The sequence below is a fragment of the Fulmarus glacialis genome, unplaced genomic scaffold (assembly GCF_000690835.1).
Source record: "Fulmarus glacialis isolate BGI_N327 unplaced genomic scaffold, ASM69083v1 scaffold13386, whole genome shotgun sequence".
Lineage (NCBI taxonomy): Eukaryota > Metazoa > Chordata > Aves > Procellariiformes > Procellariidae > Fulmarus > Fulmarus glacialis.
In genome coordinates this window covers 7,847-28,579 of record NW_009218923.1, presented here as the reverse complement: position 1 = coordinate 28,579, position 20,733 = coordinate 7,847, and the positions used below count along the sequence as shown (strand labels likewise).

The window sequence follows — 20,733 nt, the reverse complement described above, 5'->3', positions numbered from 1 at the left end:
TCTACCAGCTTTTCTGGTAAGGAGTACCAGTTGGTGAAGGTGTGCACCACCCTTTACCACCTCCAAACCCGGACACAATAATGGAATCCCTTACCAACAGTTTTTGGAACTTGAATTTCTTTCTGAGATTAATTTAATTAAGAATTTCAGTTTCAAATTACTAATTGAAATACTCTAAAAATTATTTTTTTCAGTCTGGGAATAGAGCACTGATTTGTTTCACTAATTACAAGCCAGAAGTTTGGAGTGCTCCATAATGAGATATTTCATAAACAATATTTGATTCAATTAACTTCGGGCAGGGGGAAAAAATATTTTAACTAATGCACACATTTGTAAAAATTTAATCTGTTCATCAGATATACTTGGGAAGATAAAAGGACACATTTGTTGAATAAATTGTTCTCGGTAGCCAAGTTCAGGTTTGGCCTGTTGCAGTTGCTCAGTGTATTAGGACAACCAAAAGTGAAAATACAGCTAGGTGTTAATTTTTGCTATTTTGTTTTGCTATTTTTTTTTTTTTTGCTATATTTTTTTTGCTGTCATCAGTGTTTAAGAGGCATTTGGACAATGTCCTTAATACCATGCTTTTCTATTCTATTCTATTCTATTCTATTCTATTCTATTCTATTGGAGCGCCCTTCCAACTGAAATAGTCTATTCTATTCTATTCTATTCTATTCTATTCTATTCTATTCCATTCCATTCCATTCCATTCCATTCCATTCCATTCCATTCTATTTTAAGGGTGGGGACCACCTGTGGGATGAACCGGTTGCGGTGGTTTGAGTCTGGCCGTGTTGGAGAGGGGCTGGGGTGCTGCGCCCCTCTTGCATCAAGAGCTGCAGCAGCCCAAAATGTGAAAGGCCCAGTTTGAAGGCGATGATGCCTAGGCTGGGTTTGAGGAGGGAGAGCAAATCCTCACCCAAATCGCATGGGATATTCATGGGGCGCAGCCGTGGGGGAGCACATCGCACCCGCCCGAGGCTGCCGTAGCTGCCAAAGCCACCCCAAAGCCGTGGTGAGGATGGGGGCTGTGAAGACATGGACCCCTTCACCTGGGGCAGGGACAGCTGTGCTGCAGTTCCCCTGGGGTACCCCAGTTTGTAAGGGCTGCAACTACTGAGCTGCAGGAGGAAGAGGGCGGCTGTGGCCTTGCAGCTGGCCCCTCTCCCCCTCGAAGGGATGTCTGCACCCGTGGCCGCGTGTGTGTGCATGCAAAGCTTTGGAAATTTCCATTTTAATAAAAGCAACCTTGGAGGAACATGAACAATAACCTGTCTGCTCTTTGGCACTGACAGTTCGGTTGTCCTGTAAAATGAGATTTTGCTACCCGAGCACAGCGATCTTGTTATCAACCCCAGCCTACATCAGCATGCTTTATTAGAAGACAGCAGAAATAATTCTTTAGACATTAAGCAACGTCTAGCTTCTGCTTTTGTCGAGCTGGCTGAGGTGATTAAATTAGATCCAGAGGTAAGCCCAATAAACTCCTGGATCTCTAGGCTCGGATATTTGGTCCATCTACAGATGCTTTGAAGTCTGGTGACAGGATAGAAATTAGGTCTTTCCTGCCCAGCCTTTCCCACCCCTGCTGCCTCTTGAAAATCCAGTTTCCTAGATCTGACCACTGTACTTTGGACTTTCCGGTTTTCTTAAGGCAGAGGGGACATTACACATGGAGCCATCCCCCGCCTGTTCCCAAGCTCAGCTTTGCTCAGCTGTGACTCCAGGCTTCAGTCCCTGCTCCAAAGGGATGGATCTTCGCCCAAGTGAGGGTCACTGCAGCCATGCGCACGACTGATGGGCTTTTCTGGCCCTTCCAAGGTAAAAATCAGCATTACACAGCTTTATTCCTGTAATCGCCTGTCTTCACGTGTAACCAGCAGCCAGTCCCAATGCCCTGTACGTATCCATCTTTTTTTGTTAACTTAGATAGCACTTTTCATCTCTGAAGGCATCAGTTGATTAACCAGTCATCACAACACTTCTAAATCTTCAGTGGATACTTTTGTGCTGCTATTCCCACTTCTAACGTGGGACCGACGAGGCTGTTGGAGCTTGTGGATCAGTACAACCCATCGGAAATCCTGCGTTGCTGCTGGGCACAGCTGGTGGCCACCCCGGGAGCGTGCAGCAGGACACGTTCCCCTGCACCTTTCCTCCTTCAGCGAGGGCCGTCTCCCAGTGTCGTTCGCAGCATCTCTGGGAGAAGAAATTATAATGATTCGTTTGGACCAAGACCGTAACATTTAATTCCTTTCTCCTCCTTCCCAGAGTACAAATTTTCAGCCAAAACCCACGCAGATGTACTCCAGAGAAGGAAATGATCTGCAGATGTTGACTGTTCCCAGCTCTCCCCTCGCCTAAGGGGCCAGTGACAACTAGTTGGGTCCTTGCCAGGTTTCTGGGTGGACTCGTCTTACTCACAATTTTGTGTTTTAATATTATACGACGTTACTGTTGGCCAAGTACCTACAGAGTTGTGAATTATCCCCTGAGCTGTCATGACAGAGAGATGTTTAATGCACAATAGCTATTATTTCGCAAATATTGATGCCCTCAAGGCTTGTGGGATCTCCTTTCAATAACTCGGCCTCCTGCCATCTAGGACAGTGCTCTATATAGCAGGACGCATGGTAAATAGCACAGGGAGGTGATTTTTCTTTTCTAAATATTGACGTTAAACAGGGTAAAACCACATTAATGAACAAAACCGTAGATCTGCCTGAGGGCGGTGTGACAAGCTTCTCCGCAGGATTTCATCCTGCAGAGCGATGCCAGCCCCCGTCCTGGCTCCTGCCCTTCTCTGCTGGCTCGTAGCCTCTGGCTCAGCACAGCCCTGCCCCGGGCGCAGGTGCCTCTGCAGCACATCGTACAGACACCGTTGGGAAGGGAAGGTGCTGGGGGCAAAGAAAGTAAGGTCTAGGCAATGGTGCAGCATCCCCCCTCCCCATTTACCCGGCACGAGGGGAACACTGAGCTCACGTCAAATGAGACGGCTGGGATTTGGCTTAAAGCTCACAGAACGTGTCTCCAGGGGAAATTAAAGAAGCAAACTAACAGCAGCATCTTTTGTTTTCATAAAGCACTTAAAAGCACCAGATGCGTATAATTTTTATTTTTGGCTCTCTAAACTTAGGCTTTCATATTAAATGGCAACTGGCGCTTGGAAAACTCATTTTTAGTGGAGGGAGAAAAGCATGGGCCAGATGCACTGAGTTTATTTTCTTTTGACCAACTTGCACAGCTCTGGTGATGCCGATTAATCTGGATTTCCAGAACTGCACAGAAAACCAGAAGAACACCACTGACCTTGCTGTTCAGCTACGTTTGAACAGCGGTGCTTATCGGTGGTATGGAGCCGGGACAGGGCTTTGCACGGCATTGCACGGCTGCCGCTGCAGCAGGGTTTGCACCCACAGCCTGGGTGGGAGCCATTGCTGCAGAATTAGCGTTCGCTGGAACTCTGCGAGCCAAGAGAAGCTGGCTCAGTTTGTAGCCATCTGACACAGTAGCTGAGGTTTCATTTTCCTTAACATGCCTCTTGCAAATAAAGTCGTGATCATCGATTTGAAACGGCAAAACAGTTGTGGAGCTGCTCGTCCCTCCTGTGCGGCTTTGGCATCCCTCTTTGCCGAGGGACCAGCAGAAGGTACTGAAATGCTGTGGTCCTGCAGCTCTCGGTTCGCTCCTTGGTGAAGGGCTTTGAACCTCCTTCCCTCCAAGAGGTTTGGAAATGGTGTTGTGTATAGAGAGAGAAAAAAATGCAGCGGGCGTTGCTGTCCCACACAGTCGTCATTCTAGCTGAACAATTTTAACTGTTGATATAAAATCTTCATTTCAGTAAACTTTCAGCTAAATGTCAAACTATAGCCATTCTTCCCGTAACTGTGCCTTTGAAAGTATGATTATTAATATTACTGGTATTATTTTATATGACTTTCGCAATGTGAACAGTTCATTTCTCCATCGAAGTCCAGAAGGAAAACTTCTTCATTTAACTTCAAAAAAATTCCTTCGCACAGCACATGCAGGAACAATGAATAATTTGAGGCACACACAGGGCAAATATTTTATTAATGCTCTGAACACCAAAGCGCAGTGTGATAGCAGACATGGGTCAGTGTTTTTTTCCATGCGCGTGTTCCCTGGGATAAAACTGCCCATAACAGGGCTGTGGAGGGTGCATACAACTTGGAAAACGCTTCGCATTGCTTAAGCCCTGGAAAGTAGGGGATAAGCAAAATCTCAGCTGCTGGCAAGAAAACCAGCTAAAAAGCAAGGTAATCTATAACGGTAAGCTTCTATAGGCAAATTGTAAATAATACCGTATATTGCCGTGTGCCACAAACTGAGACAACTATTTCCAATTTGTCAAGAGTCACATTTCTTTTATACCAATGGCAGGGCTTTATTTTTCATCCGGACTCTAATTAACACGTTGATAGATCTCTGTGTCTAAATGCTCCCAGTGTGTTGGTGGCCGTGCCAGGTGCCTCTTGTGGACCAGCCGGTGCGGACCCCACGGAGGGTGCCGGCTGGACACGGCGGGCAGGGTTTAAACTGTCCCCTCTGCCTCTGCAGGCAGTTGCTGCCGTACGAGGTTATGAAGTTCCCTGCTCCTTTCTCAGGCAGCAAAACCTCCTCCGTGCTGCCACGTCGCGGCCCCGGGGGTGGGACAGAAGCAGCCGCCGGGAAGGTGGCCGGCTGGGAGCGTGGCCCGAGCACCGCAGCGGCGTCACACCGTGGGAGCCCGCGGCCCCGAGAGGCACAGACCCCCTCGCACGTAAGTACGGCTGCCTGCGAGGCAAGCGCGAGCTTAACAGCTTGCACCGACCTCCTCCGAGAGGGATCCCTGTTTTGCTGGTGTGCAGCCACAAGCTGTAACCCTGTGCTAATAAGCCCAAGCTCCTACTGCAAACGGTTTACATCTGAGGGCACGCTCACTTTGTTTTCTGGCTTCACAGGGAAGGTTTAAAGAGTTTTATAGTGAGTTTAAAGCCGGTTTAATTCTGCTAGCACCAGCGCAAGCCGGGGTGGATCGAGCAACCGCAGCGTAAACACAGAATCTGTTTTCAAAACTCCTCAATCTTTTTAGGGAACGACGTATAAATTTGGATTATCACTGAAGGGAATGTGCACAAGTGAACATTATTATCCAAAAGTTTCTATTAGCCTGATTCAGAAAAAATCCTTTTCTTCCTTCTCTTTACTCATTTTTAAAGTTAACTGGCTGCAATTCAAACAGCAAAACACATAATGAAATAAATGGGGCAAATTCAAACAGCCAAAAGCGTAATGAAATAAATGAGACAAATTCCTTGAACTGCACCTAACATGAAAATGAATCTCAGCTGCTCATTAGAGACCGCCGAGCAGAGGACGTGGGCAAATTAAATCATGGGAAGTAGAAGAAGGCATGGAAAAAGGGTCGATTATCTAAATCTCCTCTTATTAACTGCAAAATATTTTTTCAAGATTGAAGGTACTAAAATATGTTAGTGGCAAATGGCAAAGCCTCTTTGTGCACTTAAAGTAAAAAGCGAGGAGTTGAGCAGAGCAGAGGAATGGGTAAACGTGGAATATACCACTTTATTTTCAGGATGGGTTAGCAGTGAGTAATTCTCACCTGACGTATGTCCAGGTGTTTGCTTCCTTACTCTCTCTGGCAACATTTATACTTGGTTTTCTCAGGTTAATTCAGATTTTGCTGGGGATTCGAGTGCTGGTCATCTGGGAAAAGGAGGGGATGTCGGTCCAAGGCTCATGCTGGGTGGGTCGCGTGGGCAGTGGGAGCGGCAGATACCGCCCTGCGAGCTTGAGCGATGCTCCTGCATGTAGTAGAGTCAATTCAGCTGCAATTTGTTGGTCTGTCTGCCTAATGCGCGGGCCAGATTGCCTCTCTTATCTAACACCACCAGGCTCACTGGAGCAGGCTCACTGGCAGGGGGGTGAGCTCTGTGGCAGGGGGGGCCATCTCCTTCCTATGCTGTCCTGAACCGGCCCTTGTGGGCATCCCGGACCCAGCAAAGTTTTTAAAGCTCTCCCATCTACTTGTTACCAGGCCCTTTTCATCACTGTTGTTGTTTAACATACTCGGGTTTGCTGGTTTTTCCCTTGAAAGCATCCTTGCTGTCTGAGAGGGTAGGGCACGGGGAATGTGCCGAAAGTGGGGTCTGCCTTAGCGGTGGTATGGGTGGAAAAATCACACCTTGGGCTGTGGAGGTTGCTGCTGGTCTTTGGGACTGCCTCAAGGACAGCAATAAACAGGCATTGCTAATTGACCTGATGGCTCTGGTAGTAGCATGAGCTGGAGGAGGCGCGTCACCACCAGCCTTCGCTACGCATCCTTCTGTGGGAACCTTTGGGACGTGTAGAGATGTAGCTCATGGAATGCAAAACTAAAACATGTCACGAGCTGGATGTTATCTTTGACATTGTACAGCAAGGAAGGTGAGCAAAGCCAAGCAGCTCATGTTATTGGTGTTTGGGCCCCTCACTACAAGAAAGACATGGAGGTGCTGGAGCGTGTCCAAAGAAGGGCAACAAAGCTGGTGAAGGGTCTGGAGAACAAGTCTTACGAGGAGCGGCTTTCGCTCTTGGCTGCTGCACTTCAACAACAACAGGGCTTGGCTGGAGACAGTCCAAAGGGAGCAATAAAAATAACGAGAGGTGGCTGGGACATAACCTCTGCGGGAAAGTCAGATCTGATGGTAAGAGATGCAGTGTGTTCTTTAAGCCTTCACAAGAAGGAAGAGGAACTTTTTCTCCTTGCCAGTTAGGACAAGACGTGGTACACCTAAACTGCAGTTTAAGATGGGATGAACATATCTTTGTGCACTTTTCAAGGTACAGCCCAATGTTTCCTGGTAGCACGCTCTGCCTCCCCTGCTCCTGACTCTGTGTAAGCTGGGTTTAGCACAACATCCCTTCCAGTAACTCACGTGGCTTTTGTGAATTAACTACTTAGCCCATGGGAATCATACCATTATCTGCAGAGGAACTAGAAAAATAAAGAGTGCATTTATAAGGTTTTTACTGTTTTCACCCCACAATCTGCATTCCCTTTAAGAACATCAAAAGCTTAAAAAACCAGATAGAGACATCTGCCAGCATCTCTGAAGATGTGTGTTGCACTTTCTTCTAATCCAGACCAAGCCCTTGGAGCCTCTCCGTGTCTTCAAGAAAGAGGGGAATTTTTCTTTTATTTAAGAACCGTCTAAAGACCCTTTTATTGGGTTTTAACAGAGCCCTGTGTCAGCACAGTTAAAAAATGTTGGCATTTCTTCTGCACAGATTAAAGATGATATATTACCCTTTGCTGCTTAAACCTGATTTACAGCTTCTATGACAAAATTGCATAATACTCTTTTCAGTGCTCTAAGGCAAAGTAGCAGGACCAAGGGCACGGAGCAAAGTCCAAGTGTGCGCCGGTTGTTACCTCTCCGGCGTTTGTTATTCCTTCTCTAGGTCTAAAAGAAGAGCTGCAGGGAGCAACCTGTCCCCTCCTGCACCCTTCCGACCCCCAGCATGGCATCACCCATGAGGTGTTTGTCCACCGACCCCACCAGATACTTCCAGTCTTTCTGCCTCTTCCTTGCGAATTCGACCGAGCACCAGTGCATGCGGGAGTTCATGGAGGAGCAGCTGCCGGCCGTGATAGCGAGGTAACACGGAGGTGGCCACGTCGAGCTGAAGGACAGCCCGGGGCATGGTCCCGCGGCGGTGATGGGCTCGGCCGGGCTCAGGGGGCTGCCTGCAAGAGGAAGATTGCTGTTCCCCGCCGGCCGCCCCGTCTGTAGGTCTCTGATAGGACTTGGCTGGAGATTCCGTTTGCACACGCCGCTGAAGGGCTGTTCTTCAGGACGGAGCCTGCCTAGCAGGGAGGAGATAAGGCTGGATTGTTTCCTTGCATGCAAATATAGCTTACCCTGAATCAGCTCGAAAATGCAATAACAGATATTTACGTTCTCATGTTAAGTTTGACTGAAAGCATCTTTTTAAAAGTAATCTTTTCAGGTAATATTTAGGCTCGTTCTAGTATGTGTAAATAACACTTCTGCTTTGCCTGCCATGCGTGTTTTTCGCTGGACCCCTCGCTTTGCGGGCTGGCTCGGGCAGCAGGCAGCTGGGGTCAAATCCTGGTTCTGGCGAGGTCCTTCCCTGGGCCCAGGAATTTATGGCTCTGCCAAAGCCTTGCTAAGGGATTTCAAATGCATTATACTCTCCCCTCTTCCTCCCCATTTTGCAAAATGTAAAACTTCTACAAATAATTTTTAAGCTGCTGGTCCAGACCCAGGGATGTCTCTGGTCCTCGAAGCACAGACATGGAGAAAGCACGCTGCTGCTTGTATGCACTCACAATAAAAGCAAGTTTTACAAATTGCCAAAATAACTGGAAATCAGGAATCTCCAAAGAGCAGAGTTCTGAATCTGATCCATCCTGCCAGCTCGCAGGCATGCCTGTACATGCGCACGCTGCATTTGATTTTGTCCTGCAGATTTTAGTCTTCATGGGATCTCTGGTGCTTCACAAAATGGATGTTACGCTCTCTACTGGGTAGCTGTCCTAAAATGTATAAATAATGTTTTTCAGTATTGGAAACGGGAAGTCTACAATCAACATTCTAAGTGTTGGTGGTGGAGCAGGTATGCTATGAACTCCAATATTGATATGTTTTTCCCTTTTTTTCCAAAGAGTAGAGGATTACAAATTGCAGAAAGGAGCAGAGGGGGAAATAAGTCTTTTCTTGAAAAGTCAGCTCCAGGAGCAGATGGCGTTAGCTGGTGTGTGGCCACATCATTTGAAAACAGCTTGTGTCTCCCCACCCTGATTCTTGTATGTCCTCCATGAGAAACTGCCCTCTGCATCATCACTCCTCAAGGGCAGGGAGAGTCTTGAACTGCCCCATAGTGTTTCTATGCAAAAAAAGCTCCATAACGTCTTAGATTCCTCAGAATATTAAATCTTTACTTGCATTGCAATTACTCTCCCCTGTAACTGTTCACTGGTGTAGTAACTCCCCATCATTGCTGTCTCCTGCCCTGCTATGTGACAGCCTCGGCTGATCTCTGGTTTGCCTGTACGTACTTGCTGACCACAGTCAATGCCTAAGACCATCCTGGAGCTACTGTCCCCCAAAACACTGGAGATGAACAGACGCTCCAGAAGAAATCCAGAAGAAATGAGAAGAAATAAGTCTCTTATCTGAAGTTCAGTGGGTGGAAAAACAATACCAATAACATCAGGTGGCTTCTTCTCATTAAATTCTTGCTTAAGTTCCTCCATAATTAAAGCCTATGTTTTCTAATTCTGCTCTGCCCGTTAAGTCATCAAACTTAAATTTTATAAGAACAATTAATTTAATTTAAATGCTTTAGTCATACTATCTCCAGAGACTGGAGATGGCATGACTAAAGCTTTGTCAATCTCTCCTAATAAGTAAAAATAATTGTACGTAAATGGTGGGCGTTAGTTATAAAACAGTGTGACAGAATAGGAACATTGCTCTCCAAACAAGGGAAACCATTCTTTTGCCAAAAAAAAAAAGTTCTTTTTAACAGGAACGCTTTACTTAGTGAGGTGCTCAACTCCCTAACCAGGGACACACCAGCTTAGCATGATGGATATTCAATCAATAATGTGCAGACAAAGCTCATTTTGTGATGTGAAAAAAACTCAACACCACCAAAACCCTGCTCCTTCCTGGCTTGTTCCCACCATGGGTCCTTGGAGGGGTCAGAGGCAGCAAATTCCCGAATCCCCCAGCTAACCCCGGCGAGGGAGCTGCCCTGGCCCCATCCGCCCCTGCGCTTTGCAGGGAGGGAGCACGGAAGGAAAGCGTTTCCTTTCCACTTTTCCACCTCGAGAGACAAGTAAACCATTTAATGTAGCATCATATCCCATTACACCCACCCATCTACAGTGCCTGCCTTCCTCTACAGCCTCTGCCTTATTAAGTTCACACTCCAGCGCGCAGCACTCTGTACCTTTAAAAACCATAAAAGTCATCAGCACTGCTATAAAGTAGCAACTGCGCTATAAACTATCCCGTTACGTAAAATGTTTAATTAGAAACTTAATGGTGAACATAGTGGTAGCCTTTAAAAGGTAATTGTGTTGGAGAGTTTAAATAATTCGGATAGCCTAATTGCCAAATTGTTGATAATGCAAGCTGCCACCGATTTGACTGTAAAATGCCTCAGGACACTTGTTTGCATATAAAAGACCTAACTGACGTCAATTAAGGCTGTGGATTAAATTATGAATCAAAGGGGTGGTTTTTTTGGGTGAAAACAATACAAGGGTAGTTTGGCCACAGAAGAGTGGAAGGGAATATATTAACCTATCAGCGTATGGAAATGCGAAATTCAAATATTTTTTTATCAGGACCTGCACAGCCTTTTCAAAAGGCTAATCCATTTTACATTTAAGCTGGTAAGGCAACCAAAAATCAAAAATATTGCAGTAGTTTGTTAAAAATTCTGTGTTCCCAGATTTTACCACAGCAGCCTGCAGACTGACTTTGCTCCGATTTTTCAACAGAATACAGCCGTTGCAGTGATAGCAAAGCTGCAGCTATTTCTGCTACTTCAGAAATCCATTTTCCTTCCCTCAAAGAACGTGCTTGCACAGATGCCACGTAAATTTTGGTGTTATTGGTTGCTTTAAGAAAGACACATAAGTCTGAAAAGATTGAACTTTTGGGGTTAAATTCTCGGGGTGTTAATTGAGCAGGTGAGACCTGGGCTGGGGTGTCTTATTTTGACCCGTGGTGATGTGTGGTGGGGCCAGAAGCAGGCAGAGAGCTCTTCGTAGTGAAAAGGACCCTGCCGGGGGAGGACCTGGTGTGCTGGTTTGAGCTCTGGGGTACACATTATGGCTATTTAATCCCTATTTTCCTTTTGTACCTCTGGAAAATGGAGCTAATGCTGAAGGGGCTGGTGGGAGCCCAGGGGCACTGCAAATCGTGAGGATGGGCAGAGGTCGTGCACATACGATGGGAGCACTGCCTCCACAGTCTCTCAGCAAGGGCCTGTCTGGCCATCAGGGTTTACTGGGTGCTCTTCCATTCAGCGCATAATTTTGTTCATTTGTAGGGAATTTTATAACGTGGAGTTGTGTGCAAGCTTAAGTACATCTTTCAGGACACAGCTCAGTATTTTTAACATGACCCCTAGGTCTATTATTCACCACAGTTACCTCTTTCCACCTGAATTTATTCTTCCACTATATTTTCCACCTGAAATTTATTCAAGCGCAATAAGCAGAAGTGAGCCCTAAGAAAGCTAAGCAAGCCAGAGCAATGTTGTCCCTGGACACATGCCTCAGTCAGGAGCATCATCTCCCCAAGTTTCCTATATTGCAGATAGGGAGAGGTAGCCAAAAGCAATGGCAGCCTGTTTTAAATTTTGAAATGTCATATCTGTTGGTACTTCCATCGGTAAAATAATTGCAGCTGGCCTGAACAGTGTCCAGAGAGAAGTATTCCTCGCAAAGAAAGTACAGTCAGCTCTGGGGTATTCTGTAAACAGGGGTTAGATAAACATAAATAGTATGTGCCCTATTGATCGTACTTACGGAAAAAGTCACGGGACACTAAAGACAAATAGACATGAATGTTGTTTCTGATTCCAGTGTAAACACATAATCTCTTCTCCCTCACCCACACGACCTGGGAACCAGCGAGATGCTTGGCTAAAAATGTTCTTACTGACGCCGAAGAAATCTCGCCAGGTTTGTTGGTGTCTTGGGACCATCAGAACTGGGACCATCAGAGTCATTTAGGATCTTTCCCGGGAGGTTAGGTCGTGTCCAGAAAATATGAGGTTACTCCATGTACATGACTGTGTCTGGTTTTCCCTTGGCACTGATGGTGGTAGTCGGAGAGGAGGAATGAATATAGTTGGGACTGATATTTAAATTTTTCTCAAATCCTAGAGCTAAACCCTAGCTACATGTCCCGTGTGGTACATTTTCTGTACATGAATGGCAGGCATCCGTCTTCAAAACTGGGGATGTGATGGTCGTGGAGATAACATTTGCCTGCTTTTCTTTCATCTTGTGTTTCATGTTGCCTGCTTCCCTAGGTGAGATTGACCTGCTGATCCTCTCAAAAGTACGAGACAGATATCCAGGGGTCACCATCAACAACGATGTGATAGAGCCAAGTGCTGACCAAATCTTGAAGTACAAAGGTATTTTTACATTAAATAAATTAAATTTACATTAAGTACGCCAAACGCATTAAAAAGAGTTGAACGCTGGATGACCCCACATTCAAATGCGTTCTTGTCAGAATTGGTTCTTAAAAGTTAAAAAAAGCCACTATCTTATGCTTTTTGCCATCATTGCTTTTCAACAATGTTCAGTCTCTCATTAAAATCTTAGTCTCTCACACTGCAAAGAACTCTGTGTGGCAAATGCTTGGGACTAGACAGATTTTAAAAGCTCAGCAAGGTGGGAGGTGGTAGGTGATTGGATGGGAATAGAGTAAAATCCCCACATCTTAGAGAGAAAGTTTTTCTACTTCAACTTGCGCTGAATCAGGATCCTTCCTCAACTTCGAAGGGAAAATTTTAGTGTCTCATGGCAATTCTCACATATCTTAAAAATTGTTTCGAAATTACAAATAGCTAAAGCTCACAGTGTTGCCATCCTTTGAATCTGAAAACATGGAAAGGAAAGCAAGGTGGATAGGAAAGACTTTTGCTGCGTGCTCCATGGCTTAGAGCTTGTTTCCTTCCACCAGCCCAAAGGTCTGAGCAACATTCATGAAGGAAAGCCAAACATTTTCCAAGGAGGATTGAATGTTAGCAGGAGTGCTTTGGTCAAATTGCCCTTCAAAGAGGGCATTAAATATCAATCCACAGTTTGATTATCACTGGATTAACACCCACCAGTCTTCGCCTTAGCAGGTAATTATGCTCTTGTATATGGAGGTGACACCAGCTACACTGTACAGGCTGTCAGCAGCCCCGAGCAGAGCACACCTTGCCAGAAAGCGGCTGCTGGATGGACGTGGAAGTAATGAATGAACCTCGTCAGCAGCCTGCGTTGTTGGAAATGCTCCAAACGGTAGTAAACACCAGACTGCAAAACCACGCTGTAGATCTCCAACTCTTACTCTTAAGTCCTTAAAAACAAAGCATTTCCAGTATGAAGCAACTTGTGGAAGTCTAAGAAAAAAAAAAAGAAAAAGTAAAAATCTCTTTCTCCCCGCAGTGGGGGAGTTCAGAGTCACTGGAAGCACCAAAGGCTCCCAGGAAACACGTAGTTTTTTTTATATCTGTCCCTGTATTACATGGACCTGATCTTTGAAAAGACGGCTTGTGCAAAATCCCAGGAGCTTTTACATTGCTCCAGGCAGAGATGGCAAAGGATGGGCAACAGAGCATCTGCTCTGTTTATAAGACAGTTTGGGCGCTTGCACATAGCATTTCTGTCCTGTCTGGGCCGTTACCCATAGGCTACGTGGGACTGGATTTCCGCTGAATCTTCCAACCTAATGGTCTCACCACCTACCACCAATTAACTGGCAGTCCTATCCTACTCAGTGAGTTTCTTTCCAGAAAAAGTTAAAGAAAATATAAGATGTTGTCCTTGTTTTAAGTTTTATGCTAAACCAGAAATGAAATATTCATTGAAATTTCTTTCTTTAAACTTTCTTATTTGGTAATTAATCATGTCCCCGGTAGGTATCATTAATTATGTTTCTGAGCCCTAAGATTTTCCGGGGAGAATTGGAAACATTATCTGTGCCTCTGAGGATTCAGTAGTTATGTTTTCTGCCTAACCAGATACTTTCTTCTTGGGAAGGAGAAGCCACGCTCACAAAAGAAACTTCATACTGGGACATACACTGACGGCAAACTGAGATTTATCTTAGATTGCATCGTACAACAGCTCTCCTCAAAGTCCCATGGCCAGGCTGTGGCTTTCCTTCATTCCTGGTCCATGTCCAGGTGAAGGTCCTTGGTGACCATGGTTGGAGTGTGGGTCACACCACAACCGAGCTGTGCTGCCATTGCCTGAACAGCGCAGCACAAGTGCAGGCAGTCTGGTTTTGATGGCACCCGTCAAGGGCACATGACTGGCTTCTGACCCAGACAACAATCTGGGTTGAGACCAGGAGAAAATTAAGGAAAACTTTTTGAAACAGTTAGGGTGATATGTTTTGGCTTCAGATGAATCTTTGAGCAGAAACTTCCCATAATCAGAATGAGTTTGCCCTTTCTGAAATTTTGACTTTAAAAGCCCACCCTGGCAAGCAATTCAGTTTTCTTCCTAGTGTCTCCTCGCAGACTGCCTAGCAATTGAACTGAACCAGATTGCACCAGACTTTTGTGATGGTGATATGAACTGCTGCTGAATGAAGCCTGAGTTTAAAACAGCAAATTAAGTCTGAACTGCAAGCGCCGAGGCTGGTGACTGATAAATGGAAGCGACCAGAGTAACAGCAGCAGCATCTGAAAGGGGTGGCCCATTTCCAGCCATAAAAGAGAGGAGATAAGCACTGATGGAGCATTTCTCATCTGTCCCACGGGGATATGTCCTAATCAGAGCCCAAAAGGAGAAACATTGTGATTAGTGGCTTAAAGGCACTGGTCTTAGCAAATCATGTTGTTTTGAACATGTGTTCTGTAGCTAAAGCTCAGTCTGCCTTTGGGCCATTTAAGTTTTAAATTTATGCTAACTCCAGCGAAGCACAGGAATCGCATCAGGGCTAGCTTTGTCCTGGAGCAATCCTGAGCGCCAGGCAGGAGCGCAGTGAGATGAGCTCCATATGCCAACAGATGGACATTAGTATTCCGGCATCCCTTAAATTATGAAATTATCTCTCAGTTTTGCTCCCATAAAAAGCAAAGAAATGCAGTGATGAGCCAGGCCCTCAATATAACTTATTCCTTGAATCCACTTCTCCAGCTTTCTACTTTCCTCAGTTGCTGGATGTGCATTGTACTGAGGTCTGAAAACACGCCATGTGTCTCTTTTTATACTAGTCTTTGCTTTAAAACACTATTACCCCTTTTACCTGAAGCAGTTGGCCAAAACTGTGGGCTTTTGAAAAATTATTTGAACACAGCAGAAGCCAAATATCAATATATAGGTCCCTACTCACGGAGCAAAGCTCCTTCCCTCTCCCACCACCCCCGTGACACATTCCCAGAGTGAGCCATTTGCTTTCTCTGCCCTTCTCGAGCTTTTAATTATGCTTTCTCTCCAAAACACAGTCCCCTTGATCCATCCTTGAGCCCCTGTATTTATTTGTTCATCTCTGGAAAACCCTTTGCCATGGCCTGGCTTCTGCTCAGCCATGTGGGTCTTGCATGGCACGTGAGCGAAGGGGCCATCAGCTCTTCTCCCATTCAGCATGAAATGTGCTGCTCGTGGCCTCGTAACTGTTTACCCCAGCCAACATCTTTTAATGCAGCTTGAGCCAGTCATGGGGAAGAGTTTCTTTCTTTTTTTTAATCAGGTAAAGACTGGAGGAGCCCAAATGAGGGTGCAAAGGGTAAAGTATCAGACCCTCTTAAGACTTCATCCTACAAAGACCTTTACAGCCCCCTTCTCACATACAGGCTCAAGGTTTTAAATAGTCCACTGCTGTGTTGAAGTGCTACCAAAACTCTTTAGCTAAATATGACTTTTTGGATGTATTAAAGCTCTGAATGGAAATCGGTCCCCTATTTGCAATTGAGATAACTCTGGCCTCCCTTCTCCCATGTTTCAGAGCGGGTGGCTGAGACATCAAACCTCGAAAACGTAAAGTTTACCTGGCATGAGGAGACAGCTTATGAATACGAAAGTCGAATGAACGCAGAAAAGAAGTCTAAAAAATGGGACTTCATTCACATGATCCAGGTAAAAGTCTCTGCAAAGTAAACGTTGTCAAGGACTTGGCTGTTAAAAGTATGCACGAAGTATGTGACCTCATTATCCACTCTAAGGCGAAGAAAGGTGAGTTTATTTCCCCATAATTTAAAGTACTTAAGCATAAGTGAACTGCAAAAATGAAAGGTGAGTTACAGCAAAGCAACTTTGAGCACAGTAGTCCTATTAATCAGGCTATGGGTGGCAGTCAACTAAAAATACATTTTAACTAGTGTTTTCAAAGCTCCTTGTCCTCTCTGTGAAATTGCCTTTGTATTTCCAAGTTTACTGAAGCCATTACAAGCCAACTTCACTGCTAAGAAAGGCAAATCTTTTTATCTGAGGTTAATGAATGAACATGAGCTTGGTCCTGGGCGAGCCAGAGAGCAGGCAAGGCAGTGACAGCCCTGAGCTTGCTGTGTGAGCCCACTGCCCAGTGTTGTGCTAACATGTCTTGCTGTCCCGCTTCTCTCAAGATTGCCCCCATTTGATTTCTTTTACCTAGTGGTACCAGTTAGAACGTTCACCAGCACCGCACCGTATCTCTGTAAGCATCTCTGCTCTTTCCAGATGCTGTATTATGTGAAAGATGTCCCAGCAACTATCCAGTTTTTCCACAGCCTCCTGGAACCGCAGGCAAAGCTCCTCATTATCCTGGTGTCAGGTGAGAGCTGCTCTACCAGCGCTGCTCGGTCAGGCAAGAGCCATGAGGACCTTTGGGGTTCCTGCAAGTTCAACCTAGGTCAGCTAGAAACCAATGCACATCTTTATTTAAAACATCCTTTATCATATATAGAGGTGAACTGGCTGCATAATAAATGGTGTCCACTCACCTACATCCACTGAAATCTGCACGCCACCTGTATCTGCGCAGCTCTGTGCTGCAGGTTGTAAAGCTGAAGGCTTTGTGAGCCAGCAAACCCGTGCCCTGGGCACAAAACGCCTTTCTTTCGCCCTCTGCCCTTCCCCATCCTACAGCAGAGAGCCCCGAAGCGGGCGAGAGGCTCCGTCCTGCGGCTCTCGCTCGCAAGACCTCCTTCAGCCTCTGCTATTTTCTGTAAAAGGCTTTTCAGGTTGGGCACCGCATTATCTCACTCCTGGAGACTTGCGGCATTAAGCAAACGGCTACGACGGGGCTCGGCTGTGCCATACAGCAGGTGTGAGTGCACATATGGTTCATTTTCTTTTCAAACTGCCCATTTCCTAATATCATCATTTTGGGTGGAAAACAGCATTCTTAGGCTGTTTCAGATCTCAAAGAGATGCTCTGTGGTCAGTGCAGCAGGAAAATGTGGGAGAGGAGTAAACGATGACCTTTTAATACCGTGGGCAAGGTGTGCTAGAGATACTGCAATGGTGGGGTATAATTTGACTCTAGAAAGCCTTTAATTTGCCTCACAAGCTATGGAAATTTTAATTGGGTAAACAGCTACATCTGATAGTTTTGTCAGGGATGTTAAGTGTTATTTGTTCACATGTTTAAGCTTAATTTTTTATTGAATTTGGCCATGTCTGCAAACTGTAATGCGTTTGATGAAGTTTCTTTTTTGTGTTCATGAAGTGTTCACAGTGAAGTGGCACTTCTCTGACCTGAATTTAGTCAAACTATTTTTCTCCAAAATGTTTTTAGTTTAAAGTGTTTTCAAGCAGTTCACTACAAGAAATCTTTCTTCAGATAATCTGAGTTACTGTTCTTGTTTTTTGGCTGAATGAGAATAGATCATAATATCAGACTGTTGCTGATTACCTGCATATAGTTAATTGAAACTCTTTTCCAGTTGCTTAACCTGCCCTTTGGATATTCATGAAATGTGAATACAGGGAGGAACATGTGTCCATTCAAAATTAATGATGTGATTAAAAATCTGAATTCATGAAAAGTATTCTGAAGTCCTCTCTAGGCCAGGTGACTTTGTGTTTTCTGATGGAGCAGAATGGAGCAGAAATTGCTGGGGCCAGCAAGAAAATGGGAGAGACGAGTAGGGCTCAGACTAGCAGAGAGGAAAGGAACGGGGAAACCTTGGGGGAAAGAAGAGTATAGAGAGGGGAAGGAAGAAGTGCTATGAAATTGAGCACTGAAGCAAAAAGAGGTACTGAAAGATGAGCAGGACAAAGCTCCTTTCAAAAAATGAAGGTAATATCATCTCCAACACAAACACATTAGGATGTGTTAATTAAAAACCAGTCTGGGGATAGGATTGATAGGAGAGGGCTTGGTCAGTTGGTGAAGGTTGCAATCCTTCCTGCTCCGTCGCTGCTGGGAGAGCAGGCGAGTTGCAAGAGCTATGCAGAGTTATTTTTAACACATTTAAAAAATCTGTTTACATCGCCTTGAAAACAAAAGTAGTGCCATATGCTGAGCCTATTGAGAGCTATTATAATAATGCTTCGTTCAGGTAGTGTATAATTGCTTGGCTCAGAGATGGCACTGAGTCACACAACACTGACACCAGCAAATTTTCTGCAATTAGTGCTCCGCATTCAATTTCCACCAGGTGAAAGAAAATATTGTAACCCCTCTTCTAAACACCAAACTGTTTATTTGACTATAAATAACTGTTTGCAGATAAAGCATCTGCAAAACCGCCGAGCAACTGGTTTTAGTAGTTATGGAGATTTATAGTCATAACTCTCAAGAGCTGCTCATTAGGCTCCAAGTTATTTTCATCCCGTCCAGTCATTCTGGGTGATCCTTTTATAAATGATGTATAGCAGAAATGTTGAATCACAGATCCAGGATGAGGGAAAATAAAGAAGTGAAGACATATCTGGGGAGTTTTCAGCTTACCCAAATGGTTTGCTTTGTAAAACATCCCTTGAGAAGAGGTGTGTGCACAAGCGTGGACTTGGCGTGGGCTTCGTTCTGGAGGTGATGTGGTGCTACAGGAGCCTTTTCCTTCCTCACCCTTCATCTTTGCACACCCAAATAGTACAGAGCCAAAACGTCCTTCTAGCACTGGGGAGGTCTGCTTGGGGTGAGGGGCAGCCCTCTCATGGCCCATGCCCAACAGCATGTGAGAGTGATGGGAGCGAAGGCTGAAGCCTGGGAGGATGGTGCAGCTTCATCCTGGGTTCTGTCCATCCCACCCTTTTCTGCACCACACATCCAGCCTCATGGACAATGTGGTCAGGGTTTTGCACCCCACGTATTTCACGTAGCAGAGAGATAGTTTACTGGCAATAAGTGTTTCAACGAAGCTCATTTGTGGCTCGACCACAAAGTAATTAGCTGAAGGAATAGGAGAGCATTTGGTCTTCCGAACAGGCAGCTGAAATCTAGGGAATAGTTTAAATCAAGAAGATAGCACTGAATAGCTAGTGTTCAGCATGCAGACTATAGAAGGATGTCCCTGGGAGATATTGCCTATGTGCATGAAGTGTTGGGAGTGGAAGGGGGGAGGATTGAGTGCAGTGAGCTGCTCTGGCCTCAGCTGGGGGCTCGGTGGGAGGTGCTGGAGCTCCAGGGCAGGTAACATGTCCATCCCCTCCTGCAGCCCCCAACCCCGAGGCACAGAAGCAGGGAGGCAGCCGTCTCCACCATGCCCCAGGACATATGTCCCAACTCTGGAGGGACCCTGCTCACAACGAGGACAACTGCTAAAAAACCCAGATGATCAAAAATTTGTTGAAATAGTGTTTTTCCTTATTCCTGAGCATTTTTCTGATGGTTTATTTCTCAGAATTCAGTGGCTGGAAAACGCTGTGGAAGAAGTACAGGTCCTCCTTCCCTTTAGATGATCTCTGCTGTTATGTTTCCACTGCTGACATCAAAAGGATACTGGATTCAGCCAGGCTGAAGTACCAGCTCCATGAGCTCCCATCCCACATGGACATAACGAGCTGCTTTATTGAAGGGAACAAGGATGGGGAGCTGTTGCTAGATTTCTTGACAGAAACTTGTGAGTTTTCTAAAACTGCTCCTCCTGAACTAAAGCGTCAGGTAATGGAAGAGTTAAGAAAGCCTGAATGCAGTGAAGAAAGAGATGGGAAGGTGCTTTTTAATAACAACTTGAGTGTGATAGTGATTGAGCCATGACTTAACCTCTTCTTGCTTCTTGATCCAAAGCAAATAGTCAGATACAAACTGTTAACAGCTGTAATATGTTCTTCATATTTTATAAATGGCTTAGTTTACTTCAGTATTGATATATAATTTTTGGAGCCTGTTAAGAAATCAGTATTAGTGTCTGTTGTTATTAGTGTCTGAGCTTTAATACCCGATTAATTCTGTACTAATCTATGAATGTGTAACTCACAAAGCAGTTAATTGTGCTTTACCATATGAATGTTGTATAATCAGATGTAACTCGGACCATCTACTCAGGCACTGCAGAAACCTGACCATTTCCAACAAAATAATCAAGAACTATACGTGGTTTCATCATCTTCATTTAAAAACTCTCTACAGACCAAATAAACAAATTACAGCTTCTCAGTGTAGCTGGCAAGAGTGGAGGCTCAGAACGACCAACTATTTGGGTGGCTGCTCAATGGGGTCTCTTGAGCTTGCTGTGACTTCAAGATCTCATACCTCCAGTTACCATTAAAGTGGCCTCACACCTTCTGCACATGTGATGGTTGCCTGTTCCTGCCTCCACAGCCAACTCCATTTAACGGCACTGCTTCCCTCTCCCTGTATTTTCATTTTATTTTTATGACGTTACATCTGTAGAGCGATTTGTGGACAGGTCCATACTGGCACTGCAAGGGCAAAGCGATTGAAGATGGTTGAGGTGCAGCAGTGGTAACAACCGTCCCGGAGAGGTGGATTTCACTAATGACCCCTGATGCAAACCCTTTGTAAGGAATCAGTTACTGCTGTCACATAGGGCTTCTTGGTATTTTTAGCTAAACAC

The 20,733-nt window shown here is 45.2% G+C and overlaps 1 protein-coding gene across 1 annotated transcript; it reads left to right on the top strand.

Annotated features, from left to right (window-relative positions):
• Positions 1 to 7,533: 7,533 nt before the first annotated feature.
• Positions 7,534 to 19,913, top strand: HNMT (histamine N-methyltransferase). The gene is made up of 6 exons (XM_009580193.1): positions 7,534 to 7,670; positions 8,600 to 8,652; positions 12,094 to 12,201; positions 15,738 to 15,868; positions 16,448 to 16,541; positions 19,558 to 19,913. Exons 1-6 carry the CDS (start codon positions 7,534 to 7,536, stop codon positions 19,911 to 19,913), a joined length of 879 nt encoding a protein of 292 aa, XP_009578488.1.
• Positions 19,914 to 20,733: the final 820 nt, after the last annotated feature.

Excerpts from the sequence above, each read along its gene's own strand:
- HNMT (XM_009580193.1), top strand. The coding sequence starts at position 7,534 with ATGGCATCACCCATGAGGTGTTTGTCCACCGACCCCACCAGATACTTC. Across the intron at positions 8,653-12,093 it reads AAGTGTTGGTGGTGGAGCAG|GTGAGATTGACCTGCTGATC; the intron begins GTATGCTATGAA and ends CTGCTTCCCTAG. Across the intron at positions 12,202-15,737 it reads CCAAATCTTGAAGTACAAAG|AGCGGGTGGCTGAGACATCA; the intron begins GTATTTTTACAT and ends CCCATGTTTCAG.